Source organism: Crocuta crocuta, unplaced genomic scaffold, assembly GCF_008692635.1.
Source record: "Crocuta crocuta isolate KB4526 unplaced genomic scaffold, BGI_CrCroc_1.0 scaffold170, whole genome shotgun sequence".
Taxonomy (NCBI): domain Eukaryota; kingdom Metazoa; phylum Chordata; class Mammalia; order Carnivora; family Hyaenidae; genus Crocuta; species Crocuta crocuta.
In genome coordinates, this window is record NW_027527853.1 from 6,957,122 (window position 1) to 6,976,086 (window position 18,965).

At 34.8% G+C, this 18,965-nt stretch overlaps 1 protein-coding gene across 1 annotated transcript in view; it reads right to left on the bottom strand.

Annotated features, from left to right (window-relative positions):
• Positions 1-1,061: 1,061 nt before the first annotated feature.
• HECTD2 (HECT domain E3 ubiquitin protein ligase 2) overlaps positions 1,062-18,965 on the bottom strand; it is a 67,771-nt gene continuing 49,867 nt past the window's right edge. Inside the window, exons 14-23 of the mRNA XM_077780443.1 lie at positions 17,807-17,914; positions 16,806-16,938; positions 15,803-15,891; positions 11,485-11,643; positions 8,351-8,425; positions 7,219-7,306; positions 7,026-7,132; positions 5,624-5,739; positions 4,992-5,135; positions 1,062-3,220 (exon numbers count right to left, since the gene is read on the bottom strand). Of these exons, the coding sequence (XP_077636569.1) occupies positions 3,100-3,220; positions 4,992-5,135; positions 5,624-5,739; positions 7,026-7,132; positions 7,219-7,306; positions 8,351-8,425; positions 11,485-11,643; positions 15,803-15,891; positions 16,806-16,938; positions 17,807-17,914 (1,140 nt within the window). The 3' untranslated portion in view covers positions 1,062-3,099. The remainder of the gene's footprint in view (positions 3,221-4,991; positions 5,136-5,623; positions 5,740-7,025; positions 7,133-7,218; positions 7,307-8,350; positions 8,426-11,484; positions 11,644-15,802; positions 15,892-16,805; positions 16,939-17,806; positions 17,915-18,965) is intronic.

Sequence of the window (18,965 nt, forward strand, 5' to 3'; positions counted from 1 at the left end):
CCGTATGCCAGGCATACGGCCAGTGCTTTACACACATTAACCATTTAATCTCCCTACAACCCTGTCTACGAGGTAGATAGGATCCTTAGTTCCATTTACAAATTATTTTCACACGGCAATTGAGGCATGAGAGTAAGTAATTGGCCCAAGGAAACAAAACTAGTGAACAGTAAACCCAAACCCAGGCAGTCTGGCTCCAAAGTGCGATTCGTAAACCTGAAGGGCTGACGGCTGTGTGGCCATCTGGGGGAACTGACCCTGCTCACCCTGGTCTTTGTCCCAGCCAGCTACCTATCTTCTGCTCATCAGTTCTCTACCTTCTTCCAATAATCACCCATCACATTCTCCTCTACATTCTCATAATCTCCTCTCTTTTCCTTAAACATAGGAGATGTGGGCAAGGGGGAAAAGGCCAAAGTAATGGTTTTGGGGAGGAATACTTAAAATGAAATGTCATACTTGGTTTGTTTCTGGGTGGTCTCCATGGCATTTTAACACTCATTTGCTAGAACATCTGTGACCATCCAGACACTAGATACACATTGTTTCATACTGAAAATCATGTGAAGGAAGTTGGTTATATTTGGTGTCATATTAACACATAGCTTTTGAAGTTCTATGTATTAGCAGTTTTCCTAAGCACTAGTTTAAGAGTGTAGTGAAGAGAACAGTTTGCTTTTATAATGTATTTTAAATTTCTGGTGTTAAGTAATTGCCTAATGTTAAAAAACTGGGCTGAAGCCTGACTGATTGTATAACTTTAATATTTGAAAAATTTTCTTCAGAAATGAACTTAATACAATACAGATTTGTACAAAAAAGACAGACCATTAAAAACTTTTGATCATACAACAAAAATATGATTACGCAAAGATTTAAAAAGGACAGGACATTTTGTAAATACTAATAAATACTGTGCAATGCTTTAATTTACTGTGGCGGATATAAAAATCAAGAATTCCTGAACAGATTATATTTAAAAAAGCAACTACATGAATTTTCTAGCTACTTAAATTAACGAAATAGAACAGTAGTGTTTTTTTTAAAAAAATGAGGTATTATTACACTGTAAACCAAAAACAGAACATAAATAAATAAAGGCAATGTATAAGTGATAAATGGTTACAAATTTCAACTTATTAACAACAGACGACAATAGTTTTCCAGTTATTTATGGACTCTGTCATTTAAAAATTTGGCTTGTTTGTGTACTTATTTAAAAGTGACATAGCTATCAATATACAAGCACATCATTAAACATGCAGACCAAGCCAACACAATTTTCCCGTCTCTACCAAATAAAAACTGTTTACATTTTATTTAAAACACTTAAATCTGATTTCTTATACATGATTCTTTTGTGCTTATTAGTAAGTAGTAGCCTACATTAAACATCTTACATTCTAGTTCAAGCAGAGTAACCAAGAAGCAGTTTTATTCGCATATGGATAAAAAACAGAGCAAACAAAACAAAACCGACATGCCTTTAACTCTCTTAGGATTTTCCAAGATTTTTTAAGAAGAAAAATCCTTGACATAGTATACCCTACGGAAAAGCAGAGTCACTTCCGTCTTAAAGAGAACAGTAAACAAAGTAATTAACTCCTTTTCCTTGAAGACTGGCGAACTGGCATCTGAACTACAGGCGAACGGAGTTGATTCGTTCCTCCACCCTAAAAGAATTCTGCTGGTTGGGTGCAGGAAGCATAGCAAGAAGAAAATGGTGTAACTAAGAAAAACTTGGGGGACAGTATTATTTGCCTGTGAACCATATGCTGGTACTAAATGCTGGCTTCATTATTATTGCAAATATATCTTCAGAGTTTTCTGAAGGAAAGCTATCAAAGTATAATGGAGAAGTCTTGATTCGAAAATATTTGTAACATGCTAATAAAACTGCTTCATTTGCTGTAAATAAAAAGAAATCATTTACTGTCTCACTTAAAATGTAGTTTCTTTTTACATGCTACTTTTTAAAGAAACTCCAAAAAGGGGACTTTTGAATTTACTACATTCAGAATCCAGTGAAATACAAACCTTTTGGCCAAAATGTTGAACTTTATTTCTACACCAGGCTGTATCATTTTGACACAGATGTTATTATTGTATTCACTTTTGTCAAGTATCTTTTCCTAGCCTTTACCAAAAATTAGTGTTTCAGTATGACTGGTGATCAAAAACATTAGAAATAAGCCCTGTATATCAATCAAAGTATATATAAAAACAGTTCTTTACTTTTGTGCTTGTAATTGACTTAATTTATCAACAATTAGTTAGATAGGATTTCCTTTCTAATATGCTGACCCTTAAGAAGAAATGGTCACTATACAAATACTACAGAATACTCTAACTAGTTTACTGCCGATGTGCATGCAGACTAACGGTACTTAAAAGAACATAACCTCAAGTCCAATGGTCTGAAAATAGTTAACACTCTTGTACAATCATCTTTATTGATTTGTAAAAGCTGTATACACATCTAAAACCCTGAATTTACTTTGTAAAAATAAATCTTTTAGCAATAAATGGCACTATCAAAATTCCATTATTCTCAGGCTATTATGGAGTTATTTACATGCTTTTCAGCAACAGTTGAAAAGAATCTTATAGGACCAAAGCCAGTATATCAAAAAAAACCCTGTAAACTGCATTTATACTGTTGTTGTTTACCTCTGTATGAAAATATGGCTACATGCCTGACACGGGTGAGAACGTGGCGACGCGCTTGCTACCGTGTGCTAGCAGCACACAACGTGCCGCTGGGCTCCCGTGCGGTCACGCTCCTCCCCGCGCTTTGCTTTCCCAGTGGGACACCTGCGAGAGGCTACTTATGGAGAATCGTAAAGTGCTATAAAAAAGAGGGGCCGGACCCACACCTGTCTCTGCCGTCTGGTCTTTTCCTCACTCAAGCAATTTCCATGTTTTTAGAAAATCATGCTTCCCCCGTTGAATATACTTCATATGTGATTAAAAAAAAAATCAGTATTTTAAAGTTGGTGAGCTTTGTCAAGGTGTTGTGAGACAGAGACACAAAGAGGTTAAAGGCACAATCAGAGGGAAGTGAATGCTACATATAAAATATATTTCAAGTCTTCTAGGTTACTCAAGTCCAAAACCTTCTGAATTTGAAATGCCAATGATCAATTTCTGTTTCAGGTCCTTCTTGCTCTTATAAGGGGGAAGGCAAAGTTGATTGAAGCAGGTGTGGGCCACAGGCAACCTAGGGGGAGAAATGTATTTTAAAGACAGAAGTCTCAAAATACATACAGGATAACTGCTAAGCTACTTTCAAACATGGGCCATTCAAATCTGTTTCACTCTGCTAGAAGGCGGCTCATCAGTTCCTTGGTGAACAGACACTTAACGGAGCACTGCTCTGTATCAGTGCCATTCCGGACACTGAGGCGGCCTCTGCAGACGAGACAGCCAATGTCCCCGTGCTCCTGTGAAACTTTCATCCTAGACGCATTATTTTTGGAGTCATATCTGAATTTGAATGCTGTCTCCCCGACTTACTGGCCATGGGACCTTGTTCGATGGCTTCATTGTCTCCGAATCTTAGTCTCCTTGTCGCCATGACAGGGTAAACTATCCAAGTGGGTTGTTTAAAAGATTTAAAGAGCTATGTGCATAAAACAGCCGGCAGAAGAGTAGACAATATAACTCTTACTATCATTTCATTATTGGCTGTCAAAAAAATAATAAAAAGAACACTCCCGGATACTTGATACCCGTACCCTCCATGTCGCTGCCCTCAGTGCAGCCCCAGCGATCAGCCCCAGGTCCTCTCTTCCATGACACTGTATCTTCACTCTAGATGCTACAGATTTCTTAGGCCCTACCTTCAGTCTTTATGAACTTTACAGGATCACAATGGCTGTCAGAGAAGTCAGTGAATAAAAATAGGGAATGTACCAGGGAAAAGGAGAATATTTTTAAATTAGTTTCTATTATTAGAAACTAAACTTTGACAGCTCTTGTACTAAAAGACTTAAAATTATTATAATCAGTCTGCATTTACTGAGTGCTTGGTCTATGATAAGCATTGTGCTTTTGTACACAGTGTTTAATTTCAGCCTCAAAGCAACCCAAAAAGTGATTTTTGTTATCCTCAATTTACTGATGAGGAAAACTAATCATGGGAATATACCCGTTAAGTAATCTGTTTGAGGTTATAGAGCCGGTGAAGTCACAGACCCGAAAATCAAACCCAGGTCAGTCTGACTTCACACCAATACTGTTACCATGTAAAAATTAACATTCTTGCTTAACAAAAACCTACTGGATCTACAATGGTGATGTATACCTCTTTGATGGTCATCTATATTTAATCTATGGGAATGTCCTACTACAAATCCTAGAGTTGTAAAAGACTGATGCCTAAGCCATGGAAACTCACAAAATAATCCCTGAAATAATAATAATAGGAAAAGTTTAGATGTAACGTCACCTTTGTATTAAATTATATAACTCAGATTATCTTTTTTTTTTTTTTTTTTAACTTTGAAAGAGAGAGAAAGCGAGCTGAGGAGGGGCAGAAATAGGAGAGAGAATCCCAAGCAGCTAGCACAGAGCCCAGTGTAGGACTCTAACTCATGGACCATGGGATCATGATCTGAGCTGAAATCAAGAGTCAGACACTTAACTGACTGAGCCACCCAGGCGCCCCTCTCCTTAATATTTAAAAAAAAAAAACTTTTTAAATAAAAATGAACAATACACAACATTCTACTAAAACTAGCTAGATTCTTAAAGAGACTACAAAGCAGTTGAATTCGCAACGTAAAAAGGCGATAGGTTATCAGTTAGCATTGGTAAGTCTCAAAAATTAATAGAGAACTTTAAAAGACACTTTCTCATTTCAGGGCCGTTTTTACTCCCAAGATTTTTCTATGAAAATGACTTCAGGTTGAAAGACTCCTCTAATTCCAAACATATTATTATTAGGAAAACTTACATATTAAAAACAAAATTATAATCTGGGCATTTACCAATTAGTAGAAGTTTCATTCTTTGAGATTTTAAAGTTCAAGTCAGCCATTCCTCCTACAGGTACTCTGTCACTTCCTGTAGTAAAATGTAGCAACTTCTTTTGAAGATCAAGAGGAAATCCGAGCACAACATCCCAAAAATATCTAGAGAACACCAAAGGAAATTTATATAAAATGTCCTGTCAAAATTCCTGCAGATCAGAATAAAGTGACGTAAAGTAAGCTCTAAGGATAAAATTTCCCTTAAACATACATAACACTCCTTAATGTGAGATTGAGGAATGACAAGCCTCTATAGATGACTTATTTTTGACTAACATTATTATAAAAGTAATAACATTTTATAAAATTATAAAAGTAGTAAAATGGGGTATAGTGCAAAAGCCATTTTTCTACCATATAATTTATAATTCTTATTTTTTCAGTACAATGTTATTTATAAGTATAGCATCCCTAAAATTCTAGAACCAAAGTCATTTTTTTTTAAAGTAAAATCTCTAGGGGCACCTAGGTGACTCTGTCAGTTAAGCATCTGACTCTTGATTTTGACTCAGATCATGATTTCAGCAAATAAGTCACATTGTCTTTCATCGCCTCTCTGCAGTCTCACTTTTAGAAGGAAATGAGCTGACCGTATAGTTAAGTCTGTTTTCGCGTAGCCATCGTACTGAGTGCTTCTCTGCAGAGCGTGCATATCCAGTTCAGGGCTTCCGCACACCAGAATTTCAACCTCTTCTGGACGAAGCAGCTGCCAATAGTTATTTCCCAAAAATAATAATAAGAAGTGATGATTAAAAAAAATGAAGTTGGAACTATCTTCACTGAATCAAATTATAAAATTTAAGTCTTCTAGTAGATCAGGCCATTTTTGGTAAGGGAAAAATCTCCATTTTAATTTTTCTACAGAGGTTAAGATATTTTTGCTTCTAAAAGTTTATAAATCTTGTCAAACTATTAGGCTCTCCCTTTTGCAAAGTCATTAGCAGTTTGCCAGAAAAACAAGCAGATAACTAAGCATGAATCCAAATTACAGCTCCCCCCCACAGCCTGCTTGAAACTCTGAGCTACTCCAGCCTCCTTCTGATACCCCACATGCCTCCCAGGTGCATGAAGAGTTTGAATACTTGGGTTACAGTCTGTCTCGTGTCGCCCACTTGTTTTTTCAACTATATAGGTTGTTTCCCACCTGAAGAGACTAAAACTTAAGAATAGAGACCACGCTACACCATTTAATTCTTCTTTCCCCTCCCTCCATGCCCACAACTACCAGTGCATCACAGCCCAAATCCACTTAGAATGCAATAAAGTGCTTCATTTTCAAAAACAAGTATGTGACGAAGGTTCCTCTAAAACAAGCTCTCTTCTATAAAAGTAACTCAAATGGAAGGCCTTACTCCAAACCCTCAGAATAAAACCAAGGGGAGATACATGCAGCATGATGGAGTGCACCCTGCATAGATCGGAGCGGGCCGGAGGAGGGAGAGGAGAGCAGCACTTCTTTTTATCTTACGATACTTCTGACATGCTGTTCTATACAGCAGCTGACCCATATTCACGATGCTAAGGCAAGTCACACTAACCAGAGTTCATCATGACTGAAGACAAACTACTTCCTATGGGTAGAAGGTAACTCTGAGTTGCAGTCAGAAGCAGTTTAAATATGTTCTTTAATCACAAGTTGTGGCTTTGGCCCTGGGGCTTATGTGCTGACTCTGTTTTCTGTGCTTTCCCTCAGTATTAAGACCTTGAGCCTATGGGATCTCTTCCTCTATTCTTGAGGAAAATTCTCAAAGCCCCAAAAGAAATAGTATAAGACATAGCACAAGGAAAGAAAAATGGAGTTGAGTGGCCTTTTCTCCTATTAGAGAATTAAGGCTGAAGTGAGAAAACTATTTTTATTTCTAGCTCTACCTTTAAAAAATAGAAATTATTTTCTATTTTAGAAGCTTATTTATTAAAATATTTAAGGACTTATTTGTCAATATTATAGTATTACCAAGCCTAATTGAAAGCATAAGTTAGTTTTAAACTCACCATCAGGGCATTTGAAGCACACACACTATGAAATCCATAATAAAATGCAGCAAACTGCTTATAGATGGATTTGTTGAGAAGAAAGTCAACATAAAGCTGTACATATTCTGGAAAGCAATTTTACATCTGTTAAATAGTAAAAGTAAATGGTAAACATTAATGTATTTTAATTAAGAAATGGTGTCTAACTTACCTTTCCTATTTTGATTGGTAACTGGAATTTTATCACCACCTGGCTTTAAATTATAGGACTTAATTATTCCAAATTCTTCTTGAAAAACCTGACGGGAGATTCCAAAACATGATATTTATTGATATGGTTAATATAATAGTAGGGTTCAGTGAACTGATCTGTGACATTTAAGAACAGTTTTTTCCCAGCTTTAAATATACAAACTACAGGGACAAACCCTCTCTGTTGAAAACAATTATATACCCAACGGCTGTTCATAAACTTGTGTGGCCATTCAGGTAATACTCAGGTCTTTGGAGCTATGTGGATTACTCTGATTTCCATCTCCTAATTATTGGTAGGGGAGTGGAAATGAGAGCATTTTGGTCTAAACCATAGTTCCTGCTCCTAACTTTTTTTGGTAAATGTTTACTCATTTTTAAGGGGGGTGGAAACGAGAGGGGGAGGGACAGAGAGAGAGGGACAGAGGATCCAAAGCGGGCTCTGTGCTAACTGCAGCAACAAAGCCTCACGTGGAGCGTGAACTCATGACCCGAGACGGAGTCAGATGCTCAACCAACTGAGCCACCCAAGTGCCCCATGCTCCTAACTTCTTGTATTAAAGCTAAAGGAGAGGCTTACTTTTATTTTTATTTGAGAGAAAGAGAGAACATGCCTGAGCAAAGTAGGGAGGGGGGCAGAGAGAGAGGTAGAGAGAATCTCAAGCAGGCTCTGCACCACCAGTGCAGAGCCGGACCTCATGAACCATCAGGTCATGACCTGACCTGAAACCAAGAGCTGGATGCTTAACTAACTGAGCGCCTCAGACTTCCTGTTTGTTTGTTTTAATTTTTATTAGGAGAGGTTTATTTTTGGAAGCTGATAAACTACAAAAAAGTACTGAGTCAAGTATGCCAGTTGCCTAGCAGAGTACCTGCACCACTGAGCAGTTTCTTTAGGCACTCTCTTGACTGTTGATCTACATGTGTCTGCTTCAGTCTCTGCTTTATCAGGTTAAGATCCTTTATGGCAAGGAATGGTGTGTGATTAATCCTTGTTCATTTTTTCTAATGACAGGTGTTAAATAACAAATGGCATTTTTCATATACGAAATCCATGGTTAACAGAAAGCTATTTGTAGCTTTAATAGTACCTGGAATGTTGAATAGAAATCTTCTTCAACATTGCCTTCATATGACAGGAGTTCACTTAACCCATGGGCCAACTCCTGTAAAAAAGAAATGTTACCTGTGTTTTTAAATCAACTAATGTTACCTAAAATAGTTAAGCACGTCTGCTTCAGTTAACTTATATGTGAGACAGAGTAGATACACTCAGATTTTGAACTAAAGATAATATTTGGGATATATTTTCCAGGGCATGAAATGTTAGTGGTTTCTACCGCATAAAAGGCTTGGAAAAACTCACTAGAAAAAGTCATATAAGAGCAAAACATCCAGGTGAGATGATGGAGGCATAACTCTGGGATCTGTCCTTTGGCAGCAAGAGTGCCGATTCCATCGTAAATCCCTGCTATGTGCAACATGACTACTTATGAATTTGTAGTATTTCTTTAAAACTCTGCTATATTAGGATTCATCTTTCAAACATAAAAATACACAGTTCATACATGTTAAGTAGTTTCTACATTTCAGTTACAGTACTCTCCTCTCCTCCAAAAGAGTTGGGAACAGTGGAAGAAATAATTTCCTATATAAACAAATTTTCATGTTTTATGAAAAATATTATAGTTTAAGTTATTAGAGGAAAAGGTAAACAACAGAATAGTTAGAAAGATCTTACATACTTACACACATAATACATTTTCCATTCCATTAAAATCAGAAAATGTTATACAAATCTAGGCTGGCAGAGATTTGCTATGCTTGTCATCATTTGCTTCAATTATTAATAAAAATTATGGACGCTGAGAAGTGTAAGTGGGAGATTGCAACTTTTAAGAACTCCAGGGGTGACTAGGTGAACTCAAGGGAAAGGACTTCTCATCTTATTTCAGAGATGAAACTTTTATAGGTTATATATTCAGATATGTTTTATTTAGGACTACAGGCCCTTTATTTCCAGACTTTGTATTTCAAACCTCTATTTTTGTGGAGAAAAATTTTTTTTTTTTACCTATACTGTCAGTCTTAGACTCTTAACTATAATATGCTATTTCTAAATTATTAATTACCCACATAAACTTTTAATGATTTTGTAAACCTATAATTAAAGAAAGAGTATGTGAAGATACTGAATACTGTTTTTACACATCACCTAAATACCCTGGTCTTGTTTAACGCAACATTTTTGGGAGTGACTTAAGTAGAAGAGATATTATAGTTGCTGATTCAAGGTTATGCTGGAGTTTCCTCTATTCTCAGTCTAACACCCTCAAGTGTAATTTTTACAAGGCTTTTGGGAAGATTTCTTATTGTTGCCACTGGACAATTTTGGTGCCTTTGTCTAAGGAATCAGTGGAGTATTACTGCATTTACTACTGTATTTATTAACATCACGCTCTAGGCTCCATCGTTGAGCCCAGAGTACTTTCTGTACTTTTCATCCTATATTCACAGATACTGTCCTTAAATTAAGAAATCTGTTTACTTCTACATGTTTCTCTTTGCTTTCGTGTTACCCTTCTTGGAAACATACAGTGTACAAATAGGTAAACAAAGATTTTAATAAAAAAGCATTAAAATTTTTTATGGATATATTTTTACCACATATTAAATGGAAATTAGGTAGCAACTTTTAATAGATACTATTAATAAATAATCCATTTATATAAAAAGAATTACCCTTATTCCACTACCCTAACACAGCAGCAGTCTTTCTAGTTCTTCTCAATCTTTATTAATGCAGGTATAGAAACTTAATTTCTTCTACAGTTGATCTCATGGTATATGCAGAATCTTGATTCATTAAAGGGCCAACATAAGAATATAAAGTCAGTACAGTGAAATCTTCAGCTCCATAATATAAAACAATGTTTTGGTACAGTCATTCATAAAATATCCATTATTAATAACTTAAAAAAAAGCTGGATCTAAATGAGCCATATCTGAATAACTTTAATCATAAAATTAGGCAATTTATTGGCAAAAACCAATAATAAAATGAGAAAGTTGGTAACAAGTTTGACAAAAAATTGAATGTGTGATAAAAAAAAATCACAAAAATCTAAAATGAGATAGTATCTCAGAGCAGTCTACTCCCAACATTTTACAGATAAAAAATTAAGTGAATCATCCAGAGTCCTAGCTAGTATGCTGTAGACACAAGACTATAGAAGGGAGACTTTCTGGCTTCTTACTCAGAGCCTACTCTATTACTTTGGCAAGCTCTCATATCATACTATTTTTCTAACTATGAAGTCTAATAAAATATGTGGGTTTATGCTCTTATTGAAAATACCCCAAACTAACTTCCAAAAATGTGTCTGATATCACCCCCTGGGGAGTATGAAGAGTACTTGTCTACCCAAACACGTGTTCTGGAGGGCTTTCTCAACTTTCACAGGCAGGCACCAACCCTGCACCATACTCATCAGATCATGAAAACACCGGGGTATTTAGACAGAATACTTAGCAGCAGAGATCCTCTGCATCTAGGCTATTTGCCAAAGATTTTATTGAGAATTTTCTGCTGACCAGTAGTTATCAAAACTCAGCTATAAAAAAATATTATCATGGGGTTTGTCAGAAAGATATGTATAGTATCCACTCCTCTACTAAAGTTTAATCTTGGATTAAATTTGATGATCAGAAATCTAATCTCTGAATGGAGGAATGTTATAGGATAGTACCATGAAATTCATTTGTTGTATCCATTTTAGGGACCTTTTGCAGACACTATTAATGATACTGCGCGGTGTCCTCTTAATAAAAATCCACTGAAATAATCAAGTGCCAAGAGCTTTATTATCCCATGGAATCCCCCAATATATAAGTTTTGCTCTCCCACTGTTCACATAAGGAAACTAGAGCTCAGAAAGGGTAAACAACCTATCCAAGTTCACAGAAGTAGTAAGTGGCAGGGCCTGGATTCTAATCTCTGTCTTCCTCACTTCAAAACCTCTTCCACTATGCTGCAAGAGCCGAGGGGTGCTGCCGAGTGGGTGATGTCTTTACGAGGAAGGAGAAAGACGAAAAAGGAGATGGGTTACAAAGGTAGAGAGAAACTATATTTAAAAATAAAACTAGCATTAGAAGGAGAAAGACTTCAGGTAGAAGGGAGATGATTTAGCATTAAGGAATGAGATGCTAATGAGTTCATACTTACAGGCATAATTTGACATAAGTCATCAGTGGTCACACTGCAGATGCCTACTGGTGTATTCTGATCACTAGGAACGATGGGAGGGCTCAATAACTTCTTGTAACAGCAGGGGGGGAAACGAATATCCAACGTAATGCTGTTATAAACAGCTAGTCCCATAAGCTATGCATACTGAATGTTAAGCATTAACATAAAATCCATGACAACAAATGAGTTTTGAATTATGCATCAGTCTATTTCTTGCATACTTCTTTCAGATCTAACATTGACTTTAATCAATCCCACATATTTCCTTTCCTTATTATCCATAATATAATTCCTTGATTACCAAAAGTCATGTGAAAAGAGGGAAGTGTTCAGGTGACCGTATTTGATGATTTCCCAAGAAAAATTCATCTAAGATCACAACAGATAACGACCTCAGACATTTCATAAATTGTTTAACATACAAGAAAACGTTTTCTAAATTTAAACAGTTTTGGTGATGTTACAAGTAGCAGCAATTTATTCAGAACTCAATGTAGAATACACTACTAATTTTGGTGATCATTTTGCTATTTTAAAACTTAAATATAGACTATCTAAAGAGAGCTGAGCTGAATAAGCATATGGAAACACACACACAAACATACACACATGCTACTGGTAAGCTAATAAGACATTACTCTCCTACAGAAATAACTCAAAGGCCTTTATTACTTGGAGTTTACTCAAAGTGCTGAAGTTAAAGCTAAAGACGGAAAGCAACTTGACAATAAACTATGAAAAAAAATAATAAATTTCTAAAAAGCTAAAGATGTTATATATATAAACCCTGCCCAACTGTATATTATTTATTACTTATATGGCAGAATTTAACTTATCCATTTGCCGAAAGAGGGTTTAAAAAAATATTTTTTCAATGTTTGTTTATTTTTGAGAGAGAGAGAAAGAGAAACACAGAATCCAAAGCAGGCTCCAGGCTCTGAGCTGTTAGTACAGTACCCAACATGGGGTTTGAACCTATGAAAAGAGGGGTTTTAAATGTCCTATTTCAACTGTCAAATAAAGGTTACTATATCAAGTCATAAAGGAAGTCATTAATTTTATAGGCTCAAAAGGAATTCTAAACATATGGGCTAGACAAATTACTGAAAATGATTTTTAAAAATTGGAAGGGGCACCTGGGTGGGTCAGCCGATTAAGTCTGACTCTTGATTTCAGCTCAGGTCATGATCTCAGTGGTGAGATCGAGCCCTGAGTTGGGCTCTGCACTGAGCATGGAGCCTGCTTGGGATTCTCTTCCTCTTGTGCATGTGTGTGTGTCTTGTATGTGCACGTGTGTGCACGGTCTCTCAAAAAAATTTTTAAAAATTGGAAGACAACCAGTATTTCAATTTATTATGGCAGAACAAAAGTTAGTAATAATTTAAGGAATAGATAAGTTACTTTATAGGTAACCATACTAACAGAGACTGAGCAGTGTATTCCTTCAATCAACAGAGATTGACAGATACTGAAAATGAGCTCTAATATACTTCTATAGCTGTGATAATGACAATAATGACAATAACCATAACTATAGTTACCATTTATGGTCATCTATCAGAGTGACAACTTCTAAGCTTTTTTGATTAAAAATCAAAAAGAATCATAACTCTAAAGGCAGGGTTTTGTTTTTTTTTTAAATTTTTTAATGTTTTATTTATTTCTAGGAGAGAGAGAGACAGCGTGAGCAGGGGAGGGTCAGAGAGAGGGAGACACAGACTCTGAAACAGGCTCCAGGCTCTGAGCTGGCAGTCAGCACAGAGCCCGACGCGGGGCTCGAACCCACGAATCGCGAGATCATGACCTAAGCGAAAGTCGGACGCTTAACCGACTAAGCCACCCAGGCGCCCCAAGGCAGGTTTTTAACAGATGAGGAAGTAGCCTCATAAGATCTGCCACAGGGCCCTTTCATACACAGAGTACAGCTTTTCATTTCACACTAAGTCAGCCCGTGCTGGTTGAAGCAAGGGCGAGACAAGGGTGGGAGAGCTCTGCTGGGCCCCTGAGGCATCATGTAGTGCAAACGGGATAGTTTGAAAACCATGTTTCAATGCCCCTTTTGGTAAAAGCCATTCTAGTTTTTAAAAATTGTTATATTATGGCTGTTCATGCAATCTTCAAAACATTTTATAATTATTATTACAGGTTTCACTATAACATTTCTTGTAAACTCCAAAGGCTTATTGTATATAAAAATGAAGCATCTGGAATACAATCCTGTCAGAACTACCAGCACAATTGTTGGAACCGAAATTTAGAAAGTGAAAATATGTACAGAACCAACTACATCTTCTCAGTTGTCATGTGTGTTCTCAATGTTTACTTCTCCTCACCTTTGATAGATCTCTCACCAACTTATGTGATCACAATCCATTATCATCTCACAGTTTTCCTGTAGATTATTGTGCTTTTTGGGCATCAATCTCACTTTCTATAGTTTTGTTGTGTGCGTGCATGTGAGATAAATACAAATAATGAGATAGTAGTGACTATAGTAATTTTAGATTTAATTAACTTGAAATATGCAGCATATGTAAATATGCTTACTGTGCTTGCTTTTTTGGGTAATGATTGAATAGTAACTAATGCCTATTTGCTAAAGAAGCTAATTAGTAAACTCATGATTTTATGTGTAACACCATTCCAAAAATGTGATAGCTAAGTAAGATCTAATTCTTCATTATAAATATTAGAAAGTCAAATATCACCCAAATCTAAGCTGTGATAAGAATGTAAAGTATAATAAACATAGATTTCACGGAATTCAAATAGCTCATAGTGTAGTGAGAAACATTGGTAGCTCAGGCCTTCAGAGAAACTGAAATGTGCAACAAATGATTATTGTAGATAATACAAAACAAAACCATAGGTCTAAGAATTGATAAGTGTTCTATATTATGGAACTTGGCACTTCAGACCTTTGGAATGACAACAAATACAAAATTTCAAATTAAGTTTACCCTCTTAATGTGTGGTTTTCTCCCTACTACCTTTTCTTCCATTTACTCTCTCAGTTTTAATATATATTCCTCAGGATTTATTACAAGTACAAGAGACATTCCAAGCCCTCTCTAAGGTCATTCCTGATTGCTGAAGGTGTCTTCCCTAACTCCCGGGGTGCTCTCTGCTTCAATCAAGGGGCCCGCACACTACTGTGTAGCAAGCCTTGGACAGTGCAGCCTGGTGTCTAGCCATTCTCCCAGTCACTCCAGGCCTGGGCTAATCAGATAGAATGGTTTCATTTTTAAATCTCTATCTTCTCTGGGAAGAATACACTGACTCTTCCTTCTCCGAACTCCTTACCACTTAATGTCAAATAATGAGAACTGATGACCTTGAATTAGTGGTCATCTGTCCATCTAGAGGGTAACCTTCTTAAAGGTGGATATTTTTCTCTCTTTTAAGCTACTTATCTCCCGTGCTTACTCTTTTATTTACTCTTCCCTCCTTTCTTCCACTGACAATTATATTTCTTAGAATTAAAAGAGTTAATTCGGTAGGTATCTTTTCCAATCTCCTATCCAATGCAGAAATGCCATCTCCAATACACCTGAGAAGGATCAGAAGATGGCACAGGGATTCATATAATTTAAAAAACACTTTAAATAATAACATATACTTTAAATATTCTCATTCTAGTCAATTTAAAATTTTTATGGATGTCTCATGATTTAGGGGAATATTAAAGACCTAGATTTATTTCCACAATGTCAATTTATTAACCTCAGTGAAATAAGCACAAAGTAAAAGGATAGAAAAATAGTTCATTATGAATGGAAAAGATGCTTTACTTTTAAAAATATCTTAATTTTCTGGGGCACCTGGGTATCTCAGTCAGTTAAGCGACTGGCTTCGGCTCAGGTCATGATCTCGCGGTTTGTGGGCTTGAGCCCTGCATGGGGCTCTGTGCTGACAGCTAGCTCAGAGCCTGGAGGCTGTGTCGGATTCTGTGTCTCCCTCTCTCTCTGACCCTCCCTTGCTCGTGCTGTCTCTCTCTCAGAAATAAATAAAACATTAAAATAATCTTAACTTTCTAATAATTCAAATAATATATGAAATAAGTAACTTTATTTTGAGATGTTTTCAGAGAAAAATATAAAAACTTCATAATTCCTTTTAATAAGTCTGCTGACATATAGCTATGATATACTGTGATGCTGCAAATGGTTAAAAGTCTGTTAGTAAATTTGACAAGAATGTTTAATCTGAAAGGCTTAATGAGTTTTCCAAAATTCTGATATAATTTAAAATTTCTAGTCTACTAGCACCTCCTAGTGGAAAGTTTAAAGGATACAATTCCAACCAATCGGAATTCAGAATAGTTATCACATTTAAAACTGCTAAACCAATGGCAGTGTGAGTCCTTGTGATATGTAAACATGCCTGAAAAAAAGAAAGATCATTTCATTAACATGACTGATTTAAAAAATCAAAGTACTAAAAATGTACATGATATCTTAACTATTAGAAGCAAAACGTTTCAGCAACAGTTATGTTATAAACCATCTTTCATGTTAAAATATATAAAATATATGCACAAAGAGTATGTAAGAACGTTTTACTGTTTATTAGTATCCTGAACCAAGAGCATACATGCATTAAAAAGACAGAAACTAAATTAATCAGTTGATTTTTTTAATAAAAATAATGTATAATTTATAAGTTATGATCAAAATTAATTATGAGGATTATCCGGAGATTTAAATTTATCCACGTCATCTCTATTTTCCTTGCCAGAAAGAGGTATCTTTCTATATATATTTAGACATATACAAAATAAAAAGTAAAAAAAAACACTTAAAACTGAAGAAAAATATTTTATAGATACTAAGGACTATATAGGTGTTTAAATAAAAAATAAAATTTAAATTTCAAGTTTACTTTTGTTTTAAAAAATTAATGAATGAATTCTTATTTATTAAAATGGCTCACAATCTAATGAAAGAGCCTACACTATTGCTGTAAAGCAAATTATCATCTTGTTTTTAATTCTGAATGTTCTTTATTTCAGTAACAAATTTTCATGCATTTGGTTTATTCAAGAAAGAGGTGGATGTTGCCTTGCAAATATATACTTACAGTCTTTATTTATTTTGTGTATGATTCCCAGTAAGGTAATAAACATTTTGATCATCAATTTGGTCACTTTCAAAAATGTAAATAAAAATCCTTAAATTATTCAGCATTTATGGCTGACAAAAAAAACCTATAAAGTTATAGTTAGGTTAAAAATAAGAGTGACTACCTGAATCTAACAATTATGAAGAAACACTAGGTCATAAAAATTAAATACTCACCATAATCTGGATGAAAAATCTGGCGAATTAGAAGAAGGAACCATTCTTTGGTCAAGCCACCCATATCCAAACCAGCTTCCCCTACAAATGTAACTTTCAACTTCTTTTTTAAGTCTGCTCTTTTCCGGGTTAACTATTTGCAGAAATTATAGTAGAGAAGAACAAAGGGCAATAAAAAGGAAATTAACTTTTTCAATTCTGGGAAATGTGGTAGGCAATCTTTATCTTTCTTTACAATGTCACAGAACTCACTCCATTCATCCAATCATCCAGTAATTTGTCAGATACTGTGTGAATTAAGCATTATTATGTTTGTCATATAGATCAAGAGAAAGAATTAGAGAGGTCAAGTACCTTGCTCAAAGTTACTGTCTCCTGGGATCCTACACTGCCTCCAAGATTTTAATTTAGCAGGTTATATCATTAAATAATTAATTTCCTTTTCTTTAACTTTCCTTCCTGATCTTAAAAATCACCTAATGAAATCAGCCATTATCTTATAATAGCCACATGAAGATCTGGCTGAAGCACTGTACACACATGAAGCTCTGTAATAATCATACATACATACATACATACATCAAATCAAAGTACTTTTGAGCCTAAGTATACTATATACCCTGCAGGTCAGACCTCTAATTTATAGATGAGTAATCTCAGGACTGGAGAAGTTAAAATGACTTGTTACCCACCCAACCAGTAATAAAGTAATAAAGAATCTAAGTTACATATTCAGAAACATGGATTACTCATTTTCAGTGTTCTACACAAAATCCTTTTCTGGAGACTTAATAACAAACCATTAATAAACATATAAATAATGAACATGAGGCTTAATTATGAATATACAACAGACTTTAATTATGGTATCAAAATATATGGAAGCACAATGGAATACAGACATGAAAAACAAATTACTAAGATCTTAGTAATACACCATATTGTAGAATTTATTTAAAGTTTTAATCAATTAGTTCCATTTTGGAATAAATGATCTGTACCTCATCAAGTGAATCACTAACCAGATGTGTCCGTCTTACTTTCATATTTAGAAATAACATGTTCATATCAGGTCTCTGTCTTCGAGATACTTTATCCACCAGACTTTGCTGATTAAAAAAGAAAGCAAACATTTTACTTTTAGTTACTCCAAATTTCATTTAAAACATTTATGCACTTGAGTAAAAATCAATTATATCCTCCTCTATGTCCTCTCTCATATAAATATTTTCATAAACTCAATTATACAAATTATTATTATTATAATATACTTATTATATCTTTTTTCATTTTGAAATAATGGTAACCAAAGGGGATCCAAAAGGGAGGACCAAAAATAATTCACCTTCTATAGTAAAGAATGTTGCATATCAGTTTGCATATGTCTTCATCTCTTAAATAGTAAGGCTTTCTGTTTAATAGATACAAACATAAGATGGGAACATTTGAAATGAGGTACATACTACTGATGACAAGCTTGGCTTAACCTTTTTAGATAGTACTGAATTTACTCTAAAAGCACAACTAGTCTACTTTTAGAAAGTAATCTGTCAACATTTATCAGAAACATTAACAATGTCCATACCCTTTGTCCCAATAATTCCAATCCTGAACATTCTAAGCACAAAAATTATTTTATACAGTGAGATGTTCATTACAGCATTACTATAAAAGTGGAACTTTAGAAATATCCTATATATGTATCTATATAATGGAATCTAATACAGATCTTAAAAATAAGTGGTTATAATTATATAAGTAACATGAAAATATTTTAAAAAGGTACAAGTGAAAAAAGCAGGGAACAAAAGTGTGTATACAAAATGGTTTCAACTCTACTGCCTTTTAAAAATAATACAGAGAAGGAGTAGTAGAGAAAATTTACTAAAATATCAATTGTTATGTCTGGTTAATAGTAATGTGGGTAATTTAAAAAACCTTTTTTTCATGGTTTTTCAAAATACAAGTAATGACTGTGTAAAAAACATTAAAGATATCTATTAGGAATATATAAATATTTACCATATAATTATAGTCTACATGTTTATATAATTTATTTAGCTTTTATCAGATTACTTCATCTTCTTTGGTAGCAAAGGAAAATTATTGTACAGACTAGAGATAAACATTTCAGACATTTAAAATACATGCAGCAAAGTG